At 32.8% G+C, this 14,835-nt stretch overlaps 1 protein-coding gene across 2 annotated transcripts in view; it reads left to right on the forward strand.

Annotated features, from left to right (window-relative positions):
* Positions 1 to 14,835, forward strand: part of LOC134845453 (phospholipase DDHD1-like) — a 332,903-nt gene that overhangs the window by 291,845 nt on the left and 26,223 nt on the right. For both annotated transcript variants that reach the window (XM_063862341.1, XM_063862342.1), the window contains exons 7-8: positions 4,177 to 4,351; positions 12,674 to 12,783. In XM_063862341.1, coding sequence (XP_063718411.1) covers positions 4,177 to 4,351; positions 12,674 to 12,783 — 285 coding nt within the window. The remainder of the gene's footprint in view (positions 1 to 4,176; positions 4,352 to 12,673; positions 12,784 to 14,835) is intronic.

Genomic DNA, 14,835 nt, shown 5'->3' on the forward strand with positions numbered 1-14,835 from the left:
CAGTCCCGAATTTAATAATTCTGAAATTAAAACTGCAATAAAACTTATCACAACATTGATTACATGCAAGTTGCCATATGAACGATTTTTAAACAACACATTAATTTAATTCTGTTAAGGGGTTGGAAACTTGTGAAAGAACATTTAATTTTTAGGAGCATGCGATCGCAACTTTTCAGTGTTTTGTTGTTTCGACCATAGAAAATGGGTAGCAACTTTGTATTCAGAGGTCTTGTAGTTTTTTTCAAGAAAAATCAGATACCACAAATAATCCTTGGAACGGGTCGAGTAATATGTCCTATTAAAGCTTTTTCAGTCGTGACTCGAACGACATGAAATTTTCAAAAAGATGCCCCATTGTCGAGAAAAATTAGTTTTAAGTTTTGAGTTCTAGGCTCTTTTTTTGCCCCCACCTCACATGAGCATTTTTTATGGTGTAGCGAGTAGTTGTACAAGGTTATTTATGAAGATCAAATATGTTAGTCAAAACCTAATTATGCCACAGGTCAATTTTCATATCAATTGGACAATGTGATCTGTAATTTTACTTGTAAAACTATGCAGATGGAGGGAGGGTAAGGAAAAAGAGCTGAGTTTAAGTTAAATTTCGAGCCAGTAAAGCAATCGAGGAACGTTTGTTACATGAAAAGTTAACTTTTAATAAGGCCTTTAGACTACGAAAACTTGATTTTACAAAAAATTTGTTCTGGCAGTTTCGTTTAGCAATTCCTTTGCAATGAGGGTTTCCTTAAAACTATTTCTCTATTTTTCTTCTCATTTTCAAAATTATTGAGTAAAAGATAAGAAAAATTTTAACACTTTTGTTCTTTTTTCATTTTTTGTTTGCTATTCATTGTTTGGAGGCAAATGTTGTCAATTTTGCCTAATTCACTAACTTTTTACGCGTTTTTATATTTCTCTAATCACACCACGCAACAAAAACGACACCAAAAAGAAAAACAAACTGAGGCTATCCTTGCTACCAATTGTAGTTTGCTACGAATGGTCACCGAACCATTTTTACGCAAGCAAAGCTTGTGTTATAGTATGAACTCTTTTTTCCAACCTAAGTCTCAAATATTATTGCGACGCAAACATTGTTGCGACAAAAGGTGTTAATTTTGAAAGTGTTCATTTTGATCCATAACCAGCTATTAAGTACAGCCAATGCTAAGGATATTAGCACAGACTATTGTTTTACAAATAGCTCTTTAGCTTCAAGGTATCATGGATCTGTAGCGTAGAGGTAGGGAAGGAGACCAAAACAAAATAAGAGGGTTCGAAACTGGGCAGGGTCGGATGTTTTTAATGAACTTATTCGTATATTAGTTTAAATGCGCCCGCTCTAATGAATTGAGGCATGTTAGTTGGTAAATTTCTTTTTTCAAATTGACTGTTACTGCTAATGCGTCTAAATTGGCTTGAGTCACTTAGCAATTATGAAGACTCATTATTGGCGTGTGTCACTTAAGAAATTAGGTAGACTCAAAGTTTTACTAATTCAGATTTTCCCAGTAGCGTTATCGGTCATATTTTTGCGTGCGTATGAGAAGTGCAACTTCGCCTCTGTGGAATGACTACAATATCAGAATTGTGCGTTTAGTGTCGCGTGGTTACCTCCAAGCAGCCAGCACAAGTCACGTGGCTGGTGAGGTTAAGCACGTGACTTTTGTAGTGCATGGGATCGGGGCAAAACTGAACTCGCAGAATATATTTGACAACATTAACCGGTATCTCATTTGGACACTCCCCCCTCCAGTTTGATCATTCCTCCCTCTCCTCTCACAATTGTCAATTTTATAGTCTGGCTCACTTTGATTTGAACAAGTTCGAATTGCTTTCAGTACTGAATCATAACGTCGAATATAACCTGGGTTCAATTTCATTCATTAAACTCGTATCAACCATCAGTTCGCTTTCACAAAAATTACTTCTAAAATTTGGAATTAATTTTTTGAATTTTTTGTCACATTTAATAGATTTTTTCTATGGCTTGAATTGATGATATTTTTGCAAATTTTGTTGTTCAGACATTGAAAAAGTGGTAAAGTTTTGTATTCTGGTGTATTGAAAATTGGAAGGAACTTTGTATTCGGGTGTGTTTTAGTTTTTTCTTTTTTTGTTTTGCACGCAAAATCGGATAACACAAATATTCATCAGAATAGGGTAAGTGATATATCATGTTAAAGCCTTTGCAGTCGTGATTCGAACGGCATTTAAAAATTTTCTCGGTGTCGAGAAAAGCTGGCCTAAAGTTTTGGAGATTTTGTCTGATTTCGAGCGAATAAAGCTATCGAGCAGGCTTACATTAGCTTCTTTCTTAATTTCAGCCGTGAAATTCTAATTTTACTTGAAATTTTAGGAGTTTTTTCAGCTCCCTTTACTGAATCCAAACTTTCTGCAAAAAAAGTTTGAAAAATTTTTTATGACGTTTTCCAGCCACTTTTTCTACAAAAAATGGTGTCCAGTTTGCCTTTTATACTATGATTGTCCAGTATGCCTAAATTTTAGTTTTTTTGTTCAGATACTGTCATCACACCACGCAGAAAAAACAACACTATTTTACCGTTGATCTTAGCTTTCGAGTAAAGCTTAGATAGACAAATGATTATCAGTTTGTTTATTTTTTCAAATTTTACTTGAGAGTGAGGGTGCAAGCTTCCTAGTCAGAAAATTTCGGAAACATTAACAAGTAATATGTAAGGATGTGTGAGCAACTTTTTTTTATAAATTGGTGGAGTGGCTCGTGTAATGCAATTTTCTTTTTTGAACAAATGATGCTGGGAGTCTCAAATCACTCACAATTTTAGCTGGTACTTCAAACACTGATGATTAAATCTATTGCGAAAATTGGTGTACTGGAAGTTTATTGTCAGAAAGTTTTGCTCTTTCGAGACAAAAAAAATTTGCTGCCCTCTTAATTGAAGTTGGTGGCCAAGTGTCTTAAGTTTCATAATCTCTATCGAAATTTTGCCAATTCCGAGTTATTGGAAGACCATCGCGATCTGTGCTTGCTGCTTAAAGGCGGACAGGCAACGCCTCGCTTTTTTTGAAAAATCCAAATTTGCATAAAGGTCTAAGTTGTGTGCTAGAGGGGATGTTCGTCAAGGACTTAATAAACGTGTATGTTGGTCCTTTTGCTGACGAATGTATTTTATCAAAGAGGAATTATACTTTTTTCGGGTTAATATTTTGTTTAATAAGAGCATTTGCTAGTTTCTTAAGAATCGATGAACGTAGCTCAGACTCTTTTATAGGTCGAGATGATTTCTTATGTTTATTTTTGAGGAGAGCTACCCTCTATTAGACTATTAATATTTGGTTTTAAAGACATACCAATGTAATCCGGTTCTGAAAATGCCAGTTTTCCTTATCTGCCTTAATTTTTGCATCGTAGTGAATTCTTTCTCAGATAAGTGGATTGAAAAATTTGTTCATGCGACGTAAAACATTCTCAGCGAGAAAGTGTACAACAATCAGTGTTAAAAATTTACTAAATTCGGAAGCTTCTTATTTGTTCACGCGAAGTAAAAAACTTAGTGCAGATGAAGAAAACTGGCGCTTTCAGACCTGGAGTACATTAGTAAGTCTTTGAAACCAAATATTGATAGTCTAATGGAGGATAGCTCGGATCACTTGCTCTAAGTCTATGTAAAAGTCTTACCGAATTTCGAAGAAAATATTGTCCAAAATGGATATTGACAACAGGCATTTTAGAGAGTAACATCTTCAATTTGCGCTTAATTTTGTCCACTACTGTAGAAGCAAGGAAAACTCCACTATCCAACAGCAAAAGTCACGAAAAACGTGATTGACTTCTAACTTCGAAAATGGAATTTAATTATTGAATTTCCCAGCATTATGAAAATTTTATCGATTGATCCAGTTTTCTCAAATTAGGTTAATTTTATTAAAAAAGTGTGAATCATAAAATTCTCTAAAAATTTCAACGAGCTTTAAGGCCATTTTTTTTCTTTGAAGTTCAAAAGTTTCAATATGTTTTTTTCTTTTCACTTGCGCTCATTGACTGTTTAATTTTCTGTCTGCTGGCTAGGTTTCTTAAATAAATTCAAATTTCTTGGTTTCTACCGCACACTTGATCCAGAAGTACCGAGTACGCCTGATTTGGCAATGATCCTAGTCTCAATGATGGTTTTTAAAAAGCTAACTGTTCAGCCCAGCAGTCAGACGGGAGTGTTGCGAGGGGCTACTGCGAGAATGCCTCAGTGACTGACCAAGTACCTCCAGTGGACCATGTGCTGTTCCTCGTGCATGGCATCGCCCAGAGAACGACTGCAGAGATAAACATCGAAGCCATAGCTAAGAACCAAGTGCACCACATGTGCACGTCGTAAGTTTATTACACATAGTGAGTGCTAAATTGTTGGTAATGTCCATTTTGTTTTCTAAAATTGGCCTATGACCAATGAAACAATAGCTCATTTTAAGTTGTTTTTTTTATTAAACGTAGTATCAAATAATTCAATTGAAATGAATATTTTTGCTGAGTGATTGAAAAGCTCAAAAGTCACTACATAGCCAACATTTTGACTTTGTTTTTTCTAAAAACGTAGTGCCAAAAAACGTAGGTCATAAGGCCAAAGCAATTGACTCATTTGGTTGAAGCTCTTCAAATCCTGTTGGCGGGTATTTTTGTTGCTGCGTTTTTAAGAGTCGATGAACGTAGTTCAGACTCTTTGATAGACCCTGATGATTTTTTTTTCGTTTTAAAGTCTCTTAAAGGTTGTTCAGCCTCAAGTTTACTTTCCGCTGTTTGACTTCTGATTTCCTTTCAGGTTCAATTCATTTAATTTCCTAAAAGGAAGGCAAACTCATCTATTGAACAGCAAGGGTGTAAAGGTCACAAAAAACGTGATCGACCTCTAATTTCTTTTTACCCTTCCAACTGTCTGTTGGTTATGTTTGTTTGTGATGCTGGTGTTTTTGATTGAAGTGCTGCTTTGCCTCAGAGTTATTTCTCTATTTGAGTCTCAAACTTCAGAAGTTGAATATCACTTGCTTGACCCGAGTGTTGTTTATAGAGCAGCGTTCATGGTACTTTTACCGCTATTCTCTAATTTTTTTGCATAAATCGATGTTCAAGCTTCAAAATACCTCTTTGATAGAAACACTTACAATGATTTTTTTTGAACACGCATATATGGTTAATACTTTAGTTGTATTGTTATTATTACGAAAAAGAACAGGATATTTATTTTAAAAAATTTTAAAATGATTTTCGAATTTATAATTTTTTCCACCTTTTTTAAAATTTTTTAGTCCAAGTTTTACAGTTGGATCAGTGTGTGTTGTTTGCGCATCAACTTGATATTCTTATTTTAATAAGATTTGCTGTTCTGAAACAAGGTGTTTGGTTCATTTTTTCATATTTCAGACGTTTTTATATTTCGTGTTTGTTGCGCCATTATTTTGTTTTAGTTATTTTGTTGGTTAATTATTTTTTTTCTAGACCAGTTTTCGAAGAAAGTTTTCAATCAAGTGTTCTCTCGCGATTTGTTTTGTGTTGAGATTACTGAAGTTGGTTTTCAAAGCAGGCTCGAAGTGATGCTTTCAAATAATAGATTTGTGCGATTTCTTTTCAACAATATACGACAAGATAATGATCTGGCTCGCAAAATCAATTACATATTAAAGTCCCTTCAATTGTTTTTCAACGATATATACAAATTCTTATAATTTGTCGAGAAATACCTGTTTCAAAAGTTTTTCAACTTTTTGGAAAAGAAATGTTTGCGTTTTATCAATAATTTGCAAAGATAACTGTATTCGACTGAAGTTATCGCTTTTTTGAAGCTTAGTTTTGCCCCTCTACCGTCTCCGTACACACTTAAAAAAGTACGCAAATCGAGTAAAAAGATTGAAAAAGCCATTTGTCTTGAAGAATACAATTGTTTTTAATGGTACTTGCACATGAACCGGCTATATTTATTATAAATGCATATTTTCTTGATGTCTCAAGATTTATCCGATGAATTGTGCGAAAAATTATTTGATACAAAGAACCAAGAATCCGAGATAAGGTGTACTCGAAAAAGGCAAACTTGAAACACGAATACAGCACTGAATAATCTGAATAAAACACATTAGACTGAAAATTTAAAACGAGTTTTTGTGAAATTATGTTGAGTTATAGGTAAAAAATGTTTTATGACTTGACGATAAAAAATGATGATAGAACTTACTTAAACTTCCAGCAAAATTAATTTATGGAAATTTGTTTTGCGAAATTCGGACCCAAAACCGATCTTTTTCGGCTTTTTAGTCAACCAAGATTACGCCAAAACTACCGAATCAATTACTGTCAAATTTATACCAAAGTGAGTCTCTTATTTAGTCAAATAAAATTTAAAAGGTTTTAATCTCTAAAAGATTGTAAAAATAGTTTATTTTTATTTGACATTACTGAAAGAAATACCATTTTTTATTTGAAAACAATTTCAAAACGTTTTGAACACATTGTTGGAAACTAAACTATATTCCAGTGGAATTGTGTTGGGCTACATAAGAGGCCCACATTGATATAAATTTGTCAGTAATTGATCAGGTGTTTTTGGCGTAATGTTTGCTTGACTAGAAAAGCCAAAATTTTGGGTCAAAATTTTAGTCCTGAATTTGGCAAAACGAATGGCACCATATTAAACCTAATTAACTTCTAAGCAAGTTGTGTCTTCATCTTTTTCCATCTAAACTTAGCCTAATTTGAGAAAAACGCGTTTTAGTTTTCAAGTTTTGTCCATCAGCTTTGTGTTACCTGGAAAAGTAAATAGCTTCCATGTGCTATTTTTTCCGAAATAAGTTAGTTGTTCTCTTTAATTAATTTTATCTATTCGTTTTTTTGCAATAAGTTATTTTATAGATGGGTGCAATCATTAACCTTAATGTCAAATTTAGCTCAAGCCGTTCGAATCATTGAACCAGTTAAGTAATGAAAGAGAAAATTCAGCGAGTTGTTCATGATTCCCGAAGTCACACTGATAGTCATGGAAAAAGTTAGCAGGCTCAAAGTACAATTCTATATTCAGTAATAGTAACTGATTCCAATTAATAGGGTAACGATTGCAAACACCCCGAAAACTAAAAACGAACACGTTAAGAACATAAGCATGATTACATAGTTTCGATCAGTTTGCCGGCGCGTTTTTTTCCGGCTTGTTTCGATAATCGGTCTGTTTTTGCTCCGTGGTTTTTTTAAAAAAATTATGTCGTCGTGATTAGGAGAGCAAATAAAAATGATGTAAGAAAAACTGAGGCGTCATTAAGTATATATTTTTCCTTTTCGTCAAATAAGACAAAATACATTAATGACCAACAGACGAATATGAATTCTGTTTCTCTATTTTGACGCGTTGATTTTTTGATATTTTTTGAAGCTTGTTGTTCCAGTCAGTTTCAAAGCTTAGCTCAAATTATTTTCTTGCATTGCGAAAAAAGATCTGGAAGAAAAATACAGATTTTCTGATCATAAAAGTTTCAATAGCAAGATTTTCTATTAGAAAGAGTTTTTCAATGAACCAGTATGTTCTATGATTTTCTACAATTGCAAATAATTCTAAAGTAATAGTTTTTTAATCGTTTCTGGAAGCTTGCTTAACACTGCCTTGATTAATGCCATCTCAACAGTATGTTGTTTAATTTTTCGGTCAGAAAAATAAGCTGACTGAAAGTTCTTTGAGTCATTAGTTCAGATCTCACGCATTTCTATCGCAGTTGAAATTTAGTCGATATGTCGAATAAATTATTAAATAAATATCCTTAAAATCTGACTTTATCATTGGCTAAAGTATTATGGTTTAAAAATTTCAAACGCTAGGGTCAAAAAAGAGTTTTTTGCCGTTTCTTTGAGTGTTTTCCAAGAGTGGTTTGAATCTGTGTTTAAAACTTACATTTGCTTTGGGCATGCTGACTCCGAGACTTTTCGTAACAGTATCAACAGCATGCGTTGTCAATCTTGGAAAAACAGCCAAAGTTGAGAACTATGTTGTTCTTATACATCCTTGGAATGAATGAAGGTTCCATATCTGTCACTGTCCCATTTGATTGAGATGTATTGTTGTGCTAAATAAATTGGCGAAATTGGTCTACACACATGCTGGTATGTTCTCATTTAGAAGACAATTTTTTTAAAGTAGAAATATGTTTTTAAAACTTTCATGAATGAAAGTTTGAATTTCTTCGTTTTTAACCGCGCAAGAGGAAAAATGTTTATAGATTTTATGATTATTTTTAAAACGGAGCCTACTAAAATGTCTATGATAATACATTTTTGCACGCAAGCAGCATGTAGGGGATTTTTCTGAGATCTAAATTCTCTTTAATTTTTTCTTAGGTTTTTGTGGCATATGCTTTTTTCCTGCTTTAATTAGTATCCTTCTGAAAAAGTCAGTAATTCAATAATTTTAGTGAAGATGACTTAGAGTTGCTATACTGTTGAGTTTTTTTTTCAAGAAAATTACAATATAATGTTATAATGTCTAAAGCTCACAGAGAACATTTTTTTGGCAGAGTTATCCATTATTTTTCATTCCTCTTGTTGGGGGGATGGAAAAGAGCTAAGTAATGAATTTGAAATCTACCTTTATATTGTTTTTTACTTAAGTGAAGATTGTGTGATGATAGACGTTCAGTTTTTTTAATTCAAGTCATACAATTTTGTGTTACATTTCTGTGTTGAGCTTCGCAATTCTATAATTTTTTGAATATAAAGTTCATCGAAGTTTGGCCTTACATTGGTTAGAGTATTATTGTTAGAGTATTATTGTTTTCAAATGATAGAGGTCAGAAAAAAGTTTTTTTGCTTGCGTTTTTGAGTATTTTCCAAGAGTGGTTTGCCGCTGTGGTCGAAACTTACATTGATGTTGGGTGTGATGACTCCAAGACTTTTCGTAATAGTATCAACAGCATACGTGGTCAATCGTTGTAAGTCAAACAGCGCCAGAAACTGCATGAAGTACATGTTATTTCATGCAGGTAGGAAACCGGATGTTATGTAACAGAGGAAGTTTCCAACCAGCCCGAAAAACGGCAGGCTGATGTCAAATCTTAGAACAATGTTGTTCACATACATCCACGGAATGAATGACGGTTCCATATCTGTCACTGTCCCATTTGATTGAGATGTATTGTTGTGCTAAATAAATTGGCGAAATTGGTCTACACACATGCTGGTATGTTCTCATTTAGAAGACAATTTTTTTTAAGTAGAAAAATGTTTTGTTGAAATTTCCTGATCATCTGAAATACGTCGATGGCCTGCTTGAAAATTTGAAGTGATATTTCTTCTGTGATTGTGTGCTCCGTGAAGTTATAGGGTTGTGAAAGTTCGCAGAATGGCCAATTTATGATGTTTATCCGCTTTATATACTTTCAAAAGTTTTGATTAACCTGTAGATTGCTGTTAGTCTTTTTTTTTAAACCATTGATTTTAAATTGCGTTATCTGACTCAAAAATGTAATTTTTGTTTAGTTTAATTCAGCTGAACAAATATCTTAAGAACTCATAAGCTTCAAAACCTTTGACGTTTACTTTTAGCTCGAATAACTAATTTCATGAATCGAAAAACCGATCAGCAATTGTTTTGTTGATTTTGAAACTCGTAGAATAGATGGGTTGGTAACTATGGCACTATCGTTTGCTTCCAGTATTCCTCGTCTAGGTCGCTTGGAATAGATTTGTACCGCGTTTTTCCTTTTTCGTAGACCTGATTCAATTGGGGGGCTTTTGTTTTTAGAGCCTTTGTTAAAAAACGTTCGGTGTTATCTTCAATTGAAGTCAACTTAATTTCCATCAAAATTCCATCATTGACTCACAAATTGTTTTTTGGCGGGATAGCTACACACCTGTCATGAAAATGGGGGAATTCTATATTAGATTGTTCAATCATGAACAGAACCATCGTATTGGTCATCAGTTGAATCCATTTCACTTCCATTTTATCATTTATTTGGCTCTTTTTCTCTCCTTTGATTTGTTCGGAAATTCAATATTTGAAAACCTATTTAAAATGACTTTTCATGTAGTAAAATGCATTAACAGGTGACCACATTCAACATTTCCTACATGCAAAATGTCGTAAGAACAGTTTTTGAGCTGCTACATTTTGAAATTTACCAGGGGATGGGAAACTGGAAAAGAGCTATTTAATTTATCATATGTAATTTTACCAATTAACTGTCATTTTATCTTCAACCATTGTTACAAGCTTTTGATTGCTAATTTAAAAAAAATACTTTTCTACAGTCAAGGGACATAGATGTTGCAATTTTGAGTTTTCAAACGATTAAAGGAACTAGTTATTTTCCATTTCTGTGCCTTTCTCTCTACAACAACTAAAGATTCACTAAAAAAGTTGTTTTTAGGCGCTGTATGGCCATTAAATCCGAGGGCGTCAGAGGGGTGGTCTTAGTGCCAATAGTTTATAAGTAAAGAGCAGAATCAGTTTGAAACTTTGGACTTAAAATAAAAGTGTTCATTGGAAAGCTAAGAATCTATCTAAGCTAAGCCCTCTTCTTTACACATGAAAAATAAATCAAAATTTTGTTAAGCTCTCAGACATAAGTTGACTGAAAATTCAGTAGTTTGTTTTGTAAAATGCCAAATTTTGAGTCAATTTTTTTTTCTTGCTGAGTGGTTTTTTGAATCCTTTCCTACGTAAAAGAAAACCGATATATAGTTTAGATTCTTAGCTTCCCGATGAACAAATTGAAGTCCAAAGTTTCGAACTGCTTTGTTGTTTGCGAGAATTCTTTTGACACTAAGAGCACCTCTCTGACGCCCTCGGATTAAATGGCCAAACGATGGCCTAAAAGCAACTGCTTACGTTTTTTATCCGAGTTTATTCCTGAAAAATAGTTTTATCCATTTTATCCATAATATTCGTAGAGTAAACGACCAACTGATTTTTTTTGCGGTTTGACTTTTGGTGTATTTTTTAGTTCCTTTCCTTTGTATAAAGGAAGGCAAACTCTACTATCAAACAGCAAAATTTTAAGGTAACGGAAAACGTGATCAACTGCTCATTTCGAAAATGGAATTTAATTATCAGATTTTCCAGCGACATATAAATTTTACCTATTGATCCAGTTTTCTCAGATTGGGTTGATTTTATTGAAAAAGCACCAATGATAAATTGATCGTGAAAGTTATGGAGCTTTAAGGGCATATATTTAATTCTTTGATATTTGAAACTTGAAGTTTTTCTCAAAAAATGAGTCGGTTTTTTTTCAGCATTTTTTCTCTTTCCTTGCGGTCTGTTTCCTTGCATTTCCAACTATGAGTTAGTTGTTATGTTTATCTGAACCATTTTTGTTGCTTTAAGTTTTTCAGTTTATTTTCGGTGATTTTATTTGATTTTTTTTTCAAGTTTTAAATGAATTCAATGTATGGGATTCTAATTCAAAGGCCTTGTTATTAAGAATAATTGAGGTACTGAATGCTCTTTTATAGGTCTTGATGTATTTTTCGTTATTTTTTTTTTCATGAAAAGTCTTTAAGTTTGGTTCACGCTCGAGTTTGATTTTTCGCTGTTTTATGATTTCTTAAGTTCAATAATTGTTGTTAAAAGGAAGGCAAACTCCTCTGTCAAACCGCAAAAGTGTAAAGGTCTCGAAAATTGTGATCGACTTCTAATTTCGAGCGTGGAGTTTTAAAAACAGATTTCGCAACGGATTCAAAAAATTTCTTTTGATCCAGTTTTCTCAATTTGGGTGATTTTTATCAAAATAAATATTGTTTGTGAATTTCATCAGGTCTAAGGCCATAATTTTTTTTGATTAAGTCACAGTTTTTTTCTTTTTCTCTGCGTTCATGTTCATGACTCTTTTTCAACTGAATGTTAGCGATGATAATAAAATATAACATAATACAATGAAATTTGAAACAGGTGTTTCTTATTTAAGTTGTTTGTACTTTCAAGACGTTTTCACGAAAGAGTACATTTGGTCTTGTTTTCAGATTCTTTTGGAAATGTTTCGTACATTGTTTTGACTCCTGTTAAAGATAATACCATTTTTTTTTCATTATTCGAAAAATATAATAGTAAACAGTAAGATTTTGAATTTTTCTGTGTAATGAATTTAATAAAGTGCTTTCTACAGATTGCATATTGTTTAAAAATTGTTTTTAAATAAAAAGTTGGTATTTTATATTGTAAAAATGACCTTTTTGTCTATCAAACAAAAATAAATTAACTTATACAATATTTTGGAGATTATACCCTTTTTAAAGTTTGTTGGGCTACGTAAGGGGCTCACTGAGATATAATTATGTCTGTGATCGACGGGTATTTTGGCGTAATTTTTGATTAACTAAGAAAAGCCAAAATGACCCATTTTTGGGGTAAAATTTCGGACCCGAATTTCGCAAAACAAATTACACCATATCAATTCTGCTAAAATTCTAAGCAAGTTCTGTCTTCATAAGTTTTCAGCTAAACTCAACCCAATTTGAGAAAACCGCGTTTTAAATTTCAAGTTTAATTTTAAAAAGTCCGGTTAATTTAAATCAGCACTGTAAAATTTATGATTCACGCTCAAGCATATATTCTAAATTTTTTGGTGGGGTTGGGAGACAGTAAAAAGCCGACTGATTAACATTAAATTGTTTTTTAATAATGAAATTGGGCTAACTTACTGATTCTTTTGTCTTTCTTTTCAGCACTCGCAACCTGGTGGCCAAATACCAGAAGGAACTCTACCCCAACTTCTCATCCAACAGAGTCGAGTTTCTCCCTATCGAGTGGAGGTCCAAAATAAAGCTGGACGAAGGTAGGAGATTCATGTTAACGCAAATTGTTTGCATCGTTTCTGCACTATATCAACTGTCTTTAATTATATTAATTCAATAGTTGAAATTGTACAGAAAAGAGACCAAGAATTTGCATTTTTTTCAAAGAATGAAACAAACTACTACTTTTCTCGCGTTTCTGATGTTTGTCTGCAGCTACATGTTTTGAAGATCCATGGACGAAACTTTGAAAGGTGCTAGTTGAAATATCAGCTATAGACTTAATCATTTTTTGACATTTTGACACATTTTGAAAATTACACATTGCGTTTCGCATCAGTCGTTTGAATTTTTTAAAAATCAAACAAGTAACTCTTGATTTAGCTGGGTTCCTAGTGTTTAACAGGCGCAGATGTTAGGATGTGTGACTTTTAATCTCTAGGTTGTGAGTTTCATTTCGGCTCCTAGCAGAATTTTAATTAGTTTTACCTTTTCTTTTTTCCTTATATTTTGACCCTGTTAGAGCTAATTTTTGACCTTTTCTCGCTTGTGTGAGCCTTGCGTCTTAAGTAGTTGCAGAACGAACGCGAAAAGGCTTCAATAATTGTTCATTAGCGCAGTTGAAATCAAAAAGTTGCCAACTCGTTCACCGTGGCTAGGCTAGGTTGGTTTGTAGGAATTGAAAAGTTAATCGTAAAAATTTATTTAGTTTCGAAAAGGTAAAAGTCGAAATTGTTGATCCTGTTATTACACTTGCAATTAAGAAAAAGTTTTATAATCGGGTTGTAGAGTTTTTGTAACGAAGTTCACACAAAAGATGTCACGTTGGCTATGATAAATTCAAACCAATTGATGGTTCTTACGCTATGGGGTACGTTATGGTGTACGCCTCTGTGTACGTTACCTCTAGAACTAGCCTATAGCGCAAGAACCATCATTTGTTTTGAATTCAGGTAATTAGCCATCTGACCAACCAAAGGGTCCCCCTTTGGTATTATTTTGTGACATCCACCTTTGGTGTTATTTATTAATTTTTCCGTCCATAACTACGTTTTTTATATGTTTGAGTTGTTTCTTTGCTTTACAGACTGTATTTTTGTGGAAAGCACACAAGTCTTTTGAAATGACAGACTATGTTTAATTAAGCCTGAAGCGCTATGAAACGAAAAATGTTTCAACAAAGGTTTAGTGCGTTTCAACTCTAAATTTAAGTACTTATCGTTTTGTGGTTTCATTTTTAATTATATTTTGGTTATTTTTGAGAGAACAGACTTTATAGTTTTAGTTTTGTTTTTTAAAGTTTTGTCTTTTAATTTTGGTATTAGTTTGGTATTCTAATTGTACATCAAATCATCTGTTCTTTGAAAACATTAATGATTTTTCATGCTTTCATTTGTAATGTTTTCCAAATCTTCCTGTCTTTTTTACGTTATTTTCAATTTTTTTGATTTGATAATTGAGCTCTTCTGAAATAAAATGGGCAAATTTTTCATCGTTGTAGTTGTTCAAATTAAGGTTTTTTCGTGTAATGTTTTTCTTGTTTCGTTTCTTTCAATGATTTGTAAGGCAGTATAACGTAAAGGTATGTTTTTTTTTCAGGTTTTTGGCTGAAATTTTTTTGTAGTTTTTTTGATCTACTGTTTCAGAGTCCTTGAGCGTAGTTCGGACTCTTATATAGGTCGTGATGATTTGTTTTTGTCTTTTTTTCCGGAAAAAACTTAAAATGCTTTTGTTTTACAGAAGTGCTTTATATTATATTTATGCTTTTATGAATTCTTCTGCGTATATTTGCTTAATTAGAGTTCAATTAAATTTCATCTGCTAAAAGATAGTTAAGTTGCTCTCTGCAATTATGAAGGTGTAAAGAGCAGGATATGAAAAACGTGTCGACCTTTAATTTCAGATTTTCCAGCGAAAAAAAATTTTCCCTATTGATCCAGTTTTTTCAAATTGAGTTAATTCTATCAAAAAAATTTCCTTCATAAATTGTTCCTGAAATTCAATTAGCTGTACAATCATGTTTTTGTACTTTGAAGTAGTTAAATTGATTTTTTTTTTTAAAAAATCAATTTTTCTTTTACGTTTCCTTGCTT

The sequence above is a fragment of the Symsagittifera roscoffensis genome, chromosome 5 (assembly GCF_963678635.1).
Source record: "Symsagittifera roscoffensis chromosome 5, txSymRosc1.1, whole genome shotgun sequence".
Classification (NCBI taxonomy): domain Eukaryota; kingdom Metazoa; phylum Xenacoelomorpha; order Acoela; family Convolutidae; genus Symsagittifera; species Symsagittifera roscoffensis.